This window comes from Impatiens glandulifera, unplaced genomic scaffold (genome assembly GCF_907164915.1).
Source record: "Impatiens glandulifera unplaced genomic scaffold, dImpGla2.1, whole genome shotgun sequence".
Classification (NCBI taxonomy): Eukaryota; Viridiplantae; Streptophyta; class Magnoliopsida; order Ericales; family Balsaminaceae; genus Impatiens; species Impatiens glandulifera.
The window spans coordinates 37,179-50,001 of NW_025919549.1; the positions used below are offsets into that span (position 1 = coordinate 37,179).

The 12,823-nt window shown below is 36.1% G+C and overlaps 1 protein-coding gene across 1 annotated transcript; it reads right to left on the reverse strand.

The window, feature by feature from the left end:
- Positions 1-7,533: 7,533 nt before the first annotated feature.
- On the reverse strand, positions 7,534-12,689 carry LOC124918162 (cucumisin-like). Its single transcript, XM_047458370.1, has 12 exons — positions 12,617-12,689; positions 12,425-12,499; positions 12,117-12,332; positions 11,264-11,640; positions 11,074-11,174; positions 10,203-10,410; positions 10,010-10,105; positions 9,702-9,903; positions 9,144-9,616; positions 8,546-8,697; positions 7,909-8,038; positions 7,534-7,860 (listed from the first exon to the last, which is right to left on the reverse strand). The coding sequence occupies exons 1-12, from the start codon at positions 12,687-12,689 to the stop codon at positions 7,534-7,536; spliced, it is 2,430 nt and encodes an 809-aa protein (XP_047314326.1).
- Positions 12,690-12,823: the final 134 nt, after the last annotated feature.

Here is a 12,823-nt window from a genome sequence, read left to right on the forward strand (position 1 = left end):
AAGACGTTGGGTTAAATTAAACAAAGAAAAGAGAAAATTAATTAAGAAAGACATAATTAATTAACATAAAAGAATATGCACAACATAATTTTGATGATATGGTTTGAACAAAATATGTTGGGCTATTTGTCGTTGTGCAGGTACAGATCTAAAGAAGACTGTCTATTCCGACGTCGTTTAACTCCTTTAGACGTGGTCTTAAGAGAAGCGTAGTTAGACGCGCTTTAATGCGAAGCGCAAGCAGACGTTGTCTAACTTGATCAAACGTTCAAATGAGCGTCTAACTACGTAACTCAACTCATCTACAGTTACCGTTTTCAATAGTCTGACAACTCAACTCCAACAACAAATGATCAACTTCCATGTACTCCAATATTTAAATTTTCCACGTTATTTCTCTCTAGTGCAAGACAATAGCATATGATATTCGGCGCACTACCTGTTTGGTACGACCACGATCCAAATGCTTAGTTTGATGTACATTTGTACTATTAGCGACCGTCCAACAGAGGGAGGACACATGTCCTCAAAGAATTTTCGACTGTTGGTGCTCTTCAAGTATAAATAGAAGCTTGAGGACAACGGACAAAAACACCAGTTAACTGACTGGCTCTTTTCTTAACACACAAGTTTCGTTTCACATATACTACTGTTTAAGCTCTTTTTCTTTGATTATCCAATCTCTCAAGTTCAAGAAAAAAATTACTCACTATGGGATTACTCTATAATTAGTATAATGTTCTTTCTGTGTGAAATATCAGTGTTATAAGTTGAACAGAGGGTGTTCTGTTCAATAGAGAGTTAACTAGAAGTTCAGAAGCAGACAATTGTTAAGTCCTGTGGTTTCTAACTAGATTTGTGTAGTGTGTTCTATACAAATCAAAGTCTTTTAGTGAATATCCTTCCTGTTGAGGAAGAATGGGTAACGTAGGAGTTTTATCTCCGAACATTCATAAAACTCAATGTGTTCTTTCCTTTTTGTCATTGACATTTATTCTTCTGAAACTTCAAATCAAACAAATGGTTCCGCACTTGAACTTATTCAAGAGTTTGTGAAGATTTGTGAAGAATATAAACTGATCTTAACTTCTAACAGAGTTTAAATCGAATTGAAGTGTATAAGTTGTTAACAATAGTCAGACTTCTGTCCCCATTGTCAACACCAATCCTAACAAGTGGTATTAGAGCCTCATTTTCTATTCTTAAGCATAATCATATATGAAATCATGTATATGGCTTCCAGCAACAAGGTTTGTATGTTTTGTAAGGAAAACTACAACGGATGGAAAGTGAGAGTGCAAACTCATTTATCTACCATAGATGATGACATGTTGTATATCATCACCAATGGTCCGATAAAGATTGAGAAGCCAAGATCTGAGTGGACCAGTGAAGATAAAAGGAAGAACAACCTCGACAATATGGCTAAAGACATCCTTTACAAGACGTTGGATGATAACATGTTCAACAAGATCATCACCTGTCCCACTGTCAAAGAAATTTGGGAGAAGCTGACTGAACTGTGTGAGGGCAACGAGCAAACTATAGAAAAAAAACTTATGGTTGCCACACAGCAGTTTGATAACATCAAGATGCATCCTAGAGAGACGATGACTGAGTTCGATGAGAGATTTAGTAAGATACTTCAAAGCGGAATGCAGGAAGCCAACGCGTGATGACAAGAGAAATGATGACAAGAAAATCCAGAAAGAGATGAAGGCTCTCATGGTTGCCGATAGCAAGGCCAAGTGGGACCAAAGCGACTCAGATGATTCATCATCTAGCGACAGCGATGATGAAGACGTTACCTGCTTCATGGCAGAGGAAGAATATAAGGTATTTGACTTCTCCTCTGAAGAGTTCACAAGAGAATTAATTGCTGCACTTAATGACATGGTCATTGAGTACAAGAAGTTGTCAGACTCTATTAATGAAATGAGATTGAAATATGAAATTGATAACTCTTCTTTATATCAAACTTTTGAACTAAAAGATTCTGAAAACAAAGTGGTTGAGCTCTCATCTAAGAATGAGAAGCTTAAGGAAAAGGTTCAAACATTTCCTTCTGAAACTTTTGAAATATGTGGTCAGTTTATGGACGAGATTTGGAGATGCAGTCAGACAACAAATAAGTTTGCTGAGGTCTTCCGGATGTAAATCCGGTTTAAGATTTGACAATGCCAGCCTAGACAAGTCTTGTGAAAAGTTAAACTCGGTGAAAGACAATCTTAAGCCAATAAGCTTTGTTAGGGGTAATTTAAATGACAAAGGAACTAATCCAAGCATTGAAGATCTAACCATAAAGGATGAGATAGTTAATGTTAAGCCAACTGAAAGTTGGCTGAAGCCCAAGAAGAGAGCAACTAGCAAATCTGGAAAACCATAAAGGATCTAACCATAAAGGATGAGATAGTTAATGTTAAGCCAACTGAAAGTTGGCTGAAGCCCAAGAAGAGAGCAACTAGCAAATCTGGAAAACCAAAACCTGACATGAGGTCAAGGAGTTTTAAACTAAAATCATCCTCTAAGGTTAATGGAACAACTGCTAGTAGAAAGACGTCTGCTAAGCCTAAATCATATGCACTGATTACAACACAACTTGGAAATCCATCAAGATAACTCAAATATGGATTCCCAATGGACTGATTGACCGAGGACCCAAGTGAATGTGGGTACCAAAAAGTTATAATTATGTATTTTACAGGTACAACAGGTCATCTACATAGTGGAATTTGGGAGCATGGCAGTCATAAGCATATTCGTCTAGAATATGTTCCAACAAATCAGCAAGTGGTAGACGTGTTCACGAAGCCACTCCCCGAGACTAAGCTTTCTTACTTTAGAAATATTTTTATGGTCTTGTAGACCTAAATTAATTTTTAATTGTTATTTAATTACATATGCATAAATTGAGGGGGAAAATTATTGATTAAAGTGGTTGGACAGACGTTTGTAGACGGAGTTCTCAATCGGACTAATTAGATCAATCGTCTAAAGAAATCATGTACTAAGACGAGTGGTTGCTTAAGCAACTTGTATATATGCTTGGTTAGACGTCTAAATGAAGGGAAGACATTTAAAGCGTGTTTAGACTCCGTCCGAATAGACGCATAAATAAATAAATAAAGACTTTGACAGACTTTGACAGCCCAAAGGATGTGTCATCTCTATATCATTGGAAGAAAAACATTATTCTTGCAAAGTTTGGTGAAACCAAACACTTTGCTTAGTGCTCACGCTTAGCCTGATACATTTAAGCCCAATTAACAAATGCATTCAAAATATTTAAAAATGATAAAAAAAAATGTCATGTTCTTAAACAGTTATTCAGTTGGGTTTGGATCCACAAGTCATGCTCCACTACCAATGAGATCTGAGAGAAGCTGACTCGATTTTGTGAAGGCAACAACCAAACAAAAGAAAACAAACTAATGGTGGACACACAAATGTTCGACAACATCAGGATGCACCCGGGTGAGACTATAACTGAGTTCGACAAAAGATTCATCAGCATAGTCATCGAACTCTTAACCCTAGAAAATGTATATAGCAATAGAGAAGTTGCTATCAAAGATACGAGAGCTTTGCCCTAAGAATGAGATATTAATAAGTTGAACCCGGTAAAAGACAAATTTAATTTCATAAGTTTCGTCAAGGGAAACTCAACTTACATTCGAACTAATAGAAACTGTAATGATTTGACTCTTAAAGATGAAATTAAATATGTTAAGCGAACTCAACAAAAGTCAAGTTGACTTAAGCCCAAAAACAGGGTAGCCAACTAATCTAGTAAGCATAAATCTGCCAAGTTAAAAACACATAATGAGAGATCCATAAAAATAACTCAAGTATGGATCCTAAAGGACAAATTAGCCATGGACCCAAATAAATATGGGTACGAATGCTATCAATGTTTATATGTGCAAGTAAAACAGGACACGAACTTGGATCAAGTTTAGATAAAGCATTATATGGACTTAACCAAGCTCATAGAGCTTGATGACATCATCTTTAGGTCGACTAACCCCAAATTATATGAAATGTTCTCTAAGTTGATGGAGAAAAAATTTGAGATGAGCAAGATGGGGATGCTGATGTTAAAAAGGGGAAAGTAGTAAAGGAAAAGAAGTGAGGGTGAAACCAGGAAGGGGAAGGTAAAAAGGAAATGAAGCCATCTAGAGCGGGCTCAATCAAACTACAAAACTGTTGATGTCACGGACTTCCTTAAACGATAAGGGGATGTTGATGTTAAAAAGGGGAAAGTAGTAGAGGCAGAGTAGTGAGTGGGAAACTGGGAAGAGGAAGGTAGCAAGGAAAAGAAATAAGTTGGAGCGGGCTCAAGCAAACTACAAGAGGAAATATAGACAATGAATTAAAAAAGGGGAAATTTATATTCGAAATATTTTACTTATTTATCATTGCCCATATCTATATAGTTATCTATAGTTCCCTGTTCATCATCACTTAGTTTTAACATAATCAAAAAAGGGAAAATTGTTAAATTAAGTTAAAAGAGAAAAATGGAGAAATTTTTAAATTAGATTAAATCATAAAAAATGGGGAAATTATTAAATTAAGTTAAATTATAAAAAACGTCTTAATTGATTAAAATTAACTTAGGAGAATTAAAATGAACACACATGGTTTTGATTAATGAATAAAATTAAGTTCAGTAATGCGTTAATGTGCAGGTAAAGCTGAAGAAGCATTGACAGCAGAGTTGTCATCAGTAGAGTTGATGAAGCGATGACAATAGAGTTGTCATCAGTAGAGCTGAAGAAGCGCTGACAGTAGAGTTTCCATCAGCAGAGTTGCCATTAGCAATACTGAAGAAGAGCTAGCAGCAGAGTTGCCATCAGCAGAGCTGAAGAAGCTCTGGTAACAGAGTTACTGCTCGGCAGAGCTGAAGAAGCGTTGGCAGTAGAGTTGTCATCAATAGAGCCGAAGAAGCGCTGACAATAGAGTTTCTATAAGCAGACTTGCTACCGGCTGAGCTATTCTATCAGTAGAGTTTGCTAGTAGCTGAGCTGATTAACACAGCTCGATATCAACTAATTTCTACATCACCTGAATACGACAAATGTACAACCATTTATTTACTCTAACATGCAAATCGATGAACGAATATTTTATTCCAATACGCACTAAAATCCCGTACGCCTATAATACGATAAACGAATATTTCAAATGTAATGCGCACAAAAATCCTATATGCTAGGCATAGACAAACGTACCATTGCCACGTATCAAAAAAATGGATTCGACCGTTGCCATGTTTCAATGATTAAAAGGCATTAGAGAACAACGACGAATCCTGTGGTTCTTTTGAAAGACTACGTTATGCATACACGAGATAATATACGTTGAGGGATAATCTTTTGTATTAATGAGTAATGTAATCGGTGATTCGGTCATTGTCCTTGAGCATCTATTTGTAGTAGAAGGACACCAATGGTCGAATCTTTTGTATGAACACGTGGCACACGCCCATAGGATGGACGCCTAAAGGACAAAGTACAGAAGACTCTGTGCTTCTAGAACGTGGCCGAACTGAATGGTAGCGCGCCGGATATCCTTCTACAATTGTCCTGTACTGAATAAGTAGTGGGAGGAATCTTCGCATACGTGGTGTTCATTCATTGGATGCAAATAGCTGACGTACTAGTCTGCAAGAGAAAGTGAAGCAGAAGTAGCGTACAACTAGTTGATCGTGGGTAGACGTATGCTAACTTGAAACGGCTACTAAAGCAAGGCATTAGACGTGCTCCATTAGACTGCCAAGTCTAAGAGAGTTAGACGCCAACCTCTAACAAAGGATTCCATTAGACTACCACGTCTACTAGAGTTAGACTGTAGAGTTTAATGGCATATCACTTCAGACTGATCCGAAGGACTTAGATGCCCACGTCTAACTACGTATTTGTGAGACTGGCATGTCTAACTACATATTTGTTACACTTGCATGTCTAACTACGTATCTGTTAGACTGACACGTCTAACTACGTATCTATTAGACTAACAAGTCTAACTATGTATCTATTAGACTAACACGCCTAACTACGTATCTGTTAGGCTTGCACGTCTAACTACGTATTTGTTAAACTGGTATGTCTAACTATGTATTTGTTAGACTAGCACGTCTATCTACGTATCTGTTAGACTAACACGTCTAACTACGTATCTATTATATTGGAACATCTAACTACGTATCTGTTGGACATGTATGTCTAACTATGTATCTGTTAGACTGACACGACTAACTACGTATCTTTTAAATTGGCACGTCAAACTACGTATCTGTTAGACTAGTACGTCTAACAACGTATCTATTAGACTGACACGTCTAACTACGTATCTGTTAGACTTGCACGTATAACTACGTATATGTTAGACTGACACGTCTAAGTACGTAACACGTCTAATTAGCCTTCTTAGACCACGTTTAAGTTAGCCAAATCTGTTGCACCTGTATAGAAATAATTAGACGACTTAACTTCGTTTATATATAAACATCATCAAAACTTAATTGATTAATATTTAGCATTTTCTTTTAATTAACTATTTACTTAATCTTCCAAACAATTTCTTCTAAGTTAATGAACTCTTAATTTTTCCCAACAAAAATAACATCTCTCGACACAATGCATTTGTGGGTTGATGGATCCATACACCGCCACCCTTTCCTTCTTTGGTCATAGCTGACGAACACTCATTTGACTGCCTTTGCATCCAATTTGCTCCTTCTCGAGTCTATGGACATAACAAGTAGATCAAAAAATTCTAAAATGCTTAACATTTGGCTTAAAACTAAAAAGCATCTCGAATGGAGATTTGAACTCATTTGGGCTAAGAGGAACTCCATTGATGACATGGGAAGCACAACTCATGCCTTATGCCCATAAGTGCTTTGGTATATTCTTCATATGCAGCCACGACTTACAAGCCTCTATAAGGTGTCGAGTCTTCCTTTCGGCTATCCCATTTTGTTGCGGGGTCTCAAGACATGAGAGTTCTATTTTTATTCCATTTTGCCTACACAACAATTCAAACTCTTTTGAGAAAAATTCTCCACCATTGCCTATCCACAATACTTGAATTTTCCTTTCTTGTTCTCCTTCTACCGTCTCCTTGAACTCGAGAAATTAAGAGAACACTTCGGACTTCTCTTTCACAAAGTACACCCAGGTGAACCGGGAAAAATCATCCACAAATAGAAACATATATTTACTTCCCGAGTATGAGGCAGTTCGAGTTGTTCCCATCAAGTCACTATGAACTCGATCCAAAGAACCCTTACTTCTTGATACAAAGTTGTCGAATGAAAGTCGATGAGTCTTCCATATTGACATCCTTCACACACAATTCCCTCCTCAATTCTCAATCTTCAAGTAGAATTTCGACAAGTCTTTCGAGATATAATACTAAGCTTAGTCATATTGACATTCCCAAGTCTTGCTTGCCATAGAAAGGAGGTGCTTTTGTCGTTCACTTTTTCGATGTACGAATTTGATGCTGAAAGGACAAATAGATCATTTACCCGAGTTCTAGTTCTTTCACATTCTTTAAGAACTTCACATCATGTGGATCGAACAACACAAGATTTTCCGCGTCTATAGCATTTGCTACTAAGAAGAGATTCTTCTGGATTCCTAGAACATGGTAGACATTCTTCAGAGTAATAGATTCTCCTTTGTCGTTATTAATGACAATTGATCCTTCCCTTTTAACTTCATGAACTGACTTATCTGTCATGACAATGCCACCACCCCCATTATGAACTCGACTCGACGAGAACACAGACTCATCTCCAGTAACATGATGTCCGCACCCTAAATCGACAATCCACCTTTGATCGATTTCCTGTTTACCATGAGACGGCTATGTTTTCTTTTCCTTCGAAATCATCACATCGATATGAAAAGCCTTGTCCCAGTCCTCCTCAACACGTTGGTTAGACTTTTCTCCGAGATTTGAACTAGCAAAATTTCCATTCAAAGTTACTCTACAGTCTCTCTTGAAGTGTCCAGTCTTGCCACACCTGAAACACTTAAGGGACTTTTTAGTAATATTTGAAAATCCTGACATATTTCTTCCTTCTTTGACTTTCCCATTTTCAAGCTCGATTTCTTCACGAACAACACATTGTTTGACTCATACTTTATACTCGCTCTAGTCATTTGTGCGGCCAACGACTCTTAAGATGACAAGAGATTTTCAAACTCCTCAAGTGAAGGTTGTTGAGCCCAAACTTGAATCGATGTGATGAATGGTGTATATCGGGTCGAAATCCTTGAACAATATGCCTCTTTGTTCGAGCTTCTAAGATTTTCTCATCTGGGTTCAATAAGGAAATTTCTAAGCATATGTTTTTTAACTTAAGAAAGAACTCTGAGACAGATCCAATTTGCATTGTGGCTGCCAACTCATTTTCAAGCATTTGGAAACAAGCATCGTTCTTCTTGTTGAAAAGACGACCAAGCATTTCCAGATCTCGCGAGTAGATCCACAACCGATAATGTGCACGAACAGATTGTGGGAGATTGACCTCTTCAACACAAATTCTGCCTTCGCATTGAGTCTCTTCCGCTTCTTCGATGCTTCCGCATTTTCAGCAACATCCTCAGGAGCTACATCATTTTCGTCTACGATGATGTCCCACAAATTTTTCCCGACCAGGTACGATTCCATACAGGTTTTCTATATCCGATAGTTTGAATGGTTTAACAACTCCAAACCAAGTCCAGCTACACGACCACCACTTTCCATATCGAATAACAATGATACCTTCTTCACCAATGTTACCAAAGCTTTGATACCATGTAACGAAATCACAATCAGGACTTCAATGATCGAACCGTAAAAAACTTATTAGAAAGTGAATAGAAACTTTAGAGAATGAAAACAACTTTGAATGAAATTTTGTCTATTGAACTTGTTGAAATAAGAACACGATTACATAACTTATATAAAGTAAAACATAACTTAAACATTAAACTAAGAGACATGAAGAGTCTCATTTATTAGAGATAAGATTAAGAGACTTGGACAATCCAAGAGACTGTTGCATAAGAAATATTAATTATTATACATTAGTTTCTAACAAAAACAACAATGGGGCTCCTCACTGTGTTTGTGGAGCTTACCCATGACAAAGAAGCAGAAACAATATTCCCTACACTAATCCTTCCTACGAAAACCACCCCAAATGTTTGAGTTTGTCCGACACTAGAGAAATGAAGTACGTTTGGCACAACTTGTATGTTTAATCCTGGTGGAGCAATAATTTGGGCTTGGTAAATGGATGATGAAGGTCCCACATTTGTAACTGTCCTAGTGTAGGTGACATTAAAATGAGTAGAAGGCATGACAGGGATTGAAAATGAAGGGATGTTCAAATTCCATGCATTTTCTGTTCCATAACGGTTGCAAACACCATGCATTCCCGAAAGAAATTTCAAATCATTGTTGCTGTAGCCTTGCCCGCACAAAAACTTCAAATAGTCAACTAGTGTAATATCATACACAAGGTCCGGTTTTCTAGCCCTTTCAGGGTTTATCGGGCCAGCTCCATAAGCAAATTCTGCTTGAGGTGTTTTTTCTTCACTCATCTTGGTGGCTATATGCAAATTATTTGTAATTGAACATTATTTAAATGATACATTATTTATATGATTAAATATTTATGCATTTTATATATATACCGGTAGTCATAAGAGCAGACGGAGACCATGATGGATGAAATGATTTGACATATGCGGCTGCAGCAGTAACATGTTGGCAGGCTGATGAGGTGCCTGATACGATGTTACATGGTAGCCTTCTCAAATCTTCTTGTAATCTCGTAGGAGAATTTGCAAGTGTCCATGCTCCCAAGATTTTAACACCGGGTGCACACAAATCCGGCTATATATCAAGAGAGTAGAACTTTGTTATAAATTCTTGAAAGTTAAATATAATTTCTAACTTCAATTAGGATTTAAATTTATTGGAGGAGTAAAATTTATACAACCTTAAGAATATGAGGTGTTATAGGATTGGGTCCCCTAGATGAGAATGATGCAATATATGGTGCTGAAGCATCAAAAACTTGAGTATCTTCAATATGCTTCCAATTGGATTACTGTTTCATATAATAAATAAAAAATGAACAAAGTATAACATGTTTAGAACAGCTTGTATCGTATATACCTTGATGAGCTAACATAACTCATGATGTTGTAACCAGTACTCCGCATGTCAAGGCAAGTTGTTGGGAGGGCAAACACGTCACAGTTATCTTTGGTTCCATTAGCTTGTATCACCATACCTATTGCTCCAGCAGAAATAGCTGCTTCTCCAAAATTATATTCGTCACAAATGACAATCTTACCCTTTACCAATATAGGATTAAGTGAGTTCGGTTCGCACAATCTGTAAAATATGAGATCAATAAATACATGAACATTATATAAGAGTATAAATAATAACTATATAGCTATAGTTCATTGAAAAGTAGAATTGGAGATCAAACCTCAAAAAAGTTTGTTTAAGCTTCCATTTATTACGGTTTTAATTCGAATAATTCAATACAATACAAGGGTTCAAGAGCATATTTTTATATTTAACCAAAGAAGAATGATAGGGAGCACGACTTTGGGGGAACGACTCGTACAGCGAAAGTGACCTCGCCGTTATACGAAAGTGACCTCGCTGTTATACAAAAAAGACCTCGTCCCTTTTGTATAACAACGAGGTCTCTTTTGTATAACAGCGAAGTCACTTTCGTATAACAGCGATGTCACTTTCGCTGTACGAGTCGCTCCACCAAAGTTTTGCTCCCAATCATTTTTCTTAACCAAAATTGAGGGACTTTTCTATCTTTTACATTCTCCATATAACTAGAATTTCTATAATCACCCACAGAAAAATTTAAGAAATTCACCATTCACCATTACCTAATTCAGATGTGAATTATCTTATGAAATTTAAGAAATTATCTTTTGGATGTGAATTGGTATAATAGAAATTCAAGAAAATTTTATTCAATGTCCATATTATTGGGATATCTTTTTTTTTTTTGTTGTTGTTAAATACCTAGATTGAGAACTAGAAGCACCATTTCTTTTATTGGGCACACTGCCTCCATACACTAAAGGGCTGTAACCATTTGGATCAAACGTGTTCACTGAAACTCCCTGTGCATGAATCAAAAGTGAATTAATAACTTAATAAAAAAAATTGTATGAATGCTTAAACAGAATAAAAATAATTGTGAAATATTCACCATCAAAGTTTTCCCATTGCCCAACATCAAATTGGTAACGTAATTACGATCGCTGGCACTTGCTGCTACTGTAAGCGCCCAAGGAGCAACATTTTTGATAGATAAAAGTCCCGGACCATCGTTTCCAGGAGCCATTGACGTCAAAATTCCTTTATTCATGGCTTGAAAACTCATAAAAGCTATGGGATCTTCACAGTAGCTTAAAACATCATTTCCCATAGAAATTGATAATATATCAACCCCATCATTAATGGCAACAAAAAATGCTACAATAATGTCCTCATCTTCGCAACAGGTTGACCAACATACTTTGTAAACGGCGATCCTCGAAGACGGGACTCCTCCTCGAGCTATACCTCTCCCGAGACCAGAAAGGCCTTCCGAATTAACAAGGTTACAGGCGATTATTGAGGCCACATGAGCTCCATGACCATTGGAGTCTCATGGAGACTGGATATCGGTTGGGGAGAAGTCTCCATCGTTTTTGTAGTATTTTGCTCCAATAAGTTTCCTGCATTTAAAGTCATGTATAAGTGAAAATAATAAATGGAATAAATATAATAATTTTGTATAATCATTAGCAAAAGCATCATAATCTAATTAGTTAAATGCTATGTTAATACATATTATAATTTTATTAGGATTTACATTCTAGCTTCATACAATAAAAATAGTTTTATTAGGATTTAATTGATATTTATTAATTACAAAACAAACCGATTAATTTAAAAAAAAAAATTAAATGTGAATATCCATTTTAATTGTTTTCTTGTTGATTATAAACCATGAATGATTGTAAGAATCTATGAAACAAGTACTTACATATTGCAATGGAAATTAGTTAATCCATCACAGGACCCTTGCAATTTAATTGGTGGAGGTCCATATCCAGTATCAATAAAACAATCTGACTCTGGCCAAATTCCAGAATCGATTATTCCAACAATTATATCGCTCTCAACTGTGTGCTCTCTTCGAATCCTTTGTGGGAAGTGTAAGAAGTCCCATGATCTCGTTGTTTGTAGATGATGGTTTTTGTTAGGAAAGATAACGACCTCTTCTTTTATTGCTGATAATTAATTAATGTAATGATTGTAAGTAAATGAGTAAATGATTTTTTAAGAGAATTGGTAAAATTTGAGAACTAGGTAATGATCTTACAGGAAATTCGTTTACTTTCTTCATCTGTTAATAAGGTCACAAAACCATTTAAATGACCCTTATAACTGTATAAAACTGACGCAGAAGAATTACTATTAAAACAAAAAAAAAATCAAAATAAGTAAATATGATAGAATTTTATTAATAAGAAAACATTTGTTCAAAGTAATTGATTATTATAATATTACATGCCAGTCAGAGCTTTTTTTAGAAAGCTTGAATGTAACTTAGCTTGAGCTTCACTTGGTAGTTTCGAGTTTCCCATGTACACTATATACTTCTGCATAAACATAATTTAATGATCGTTTGAATCTCATCATGTGAGGTAGTTTTTCTATTGATTGGAAATGAAATATGAGTAGTATTTAACATCACCTTTGTCACAAACAATAAAAATAC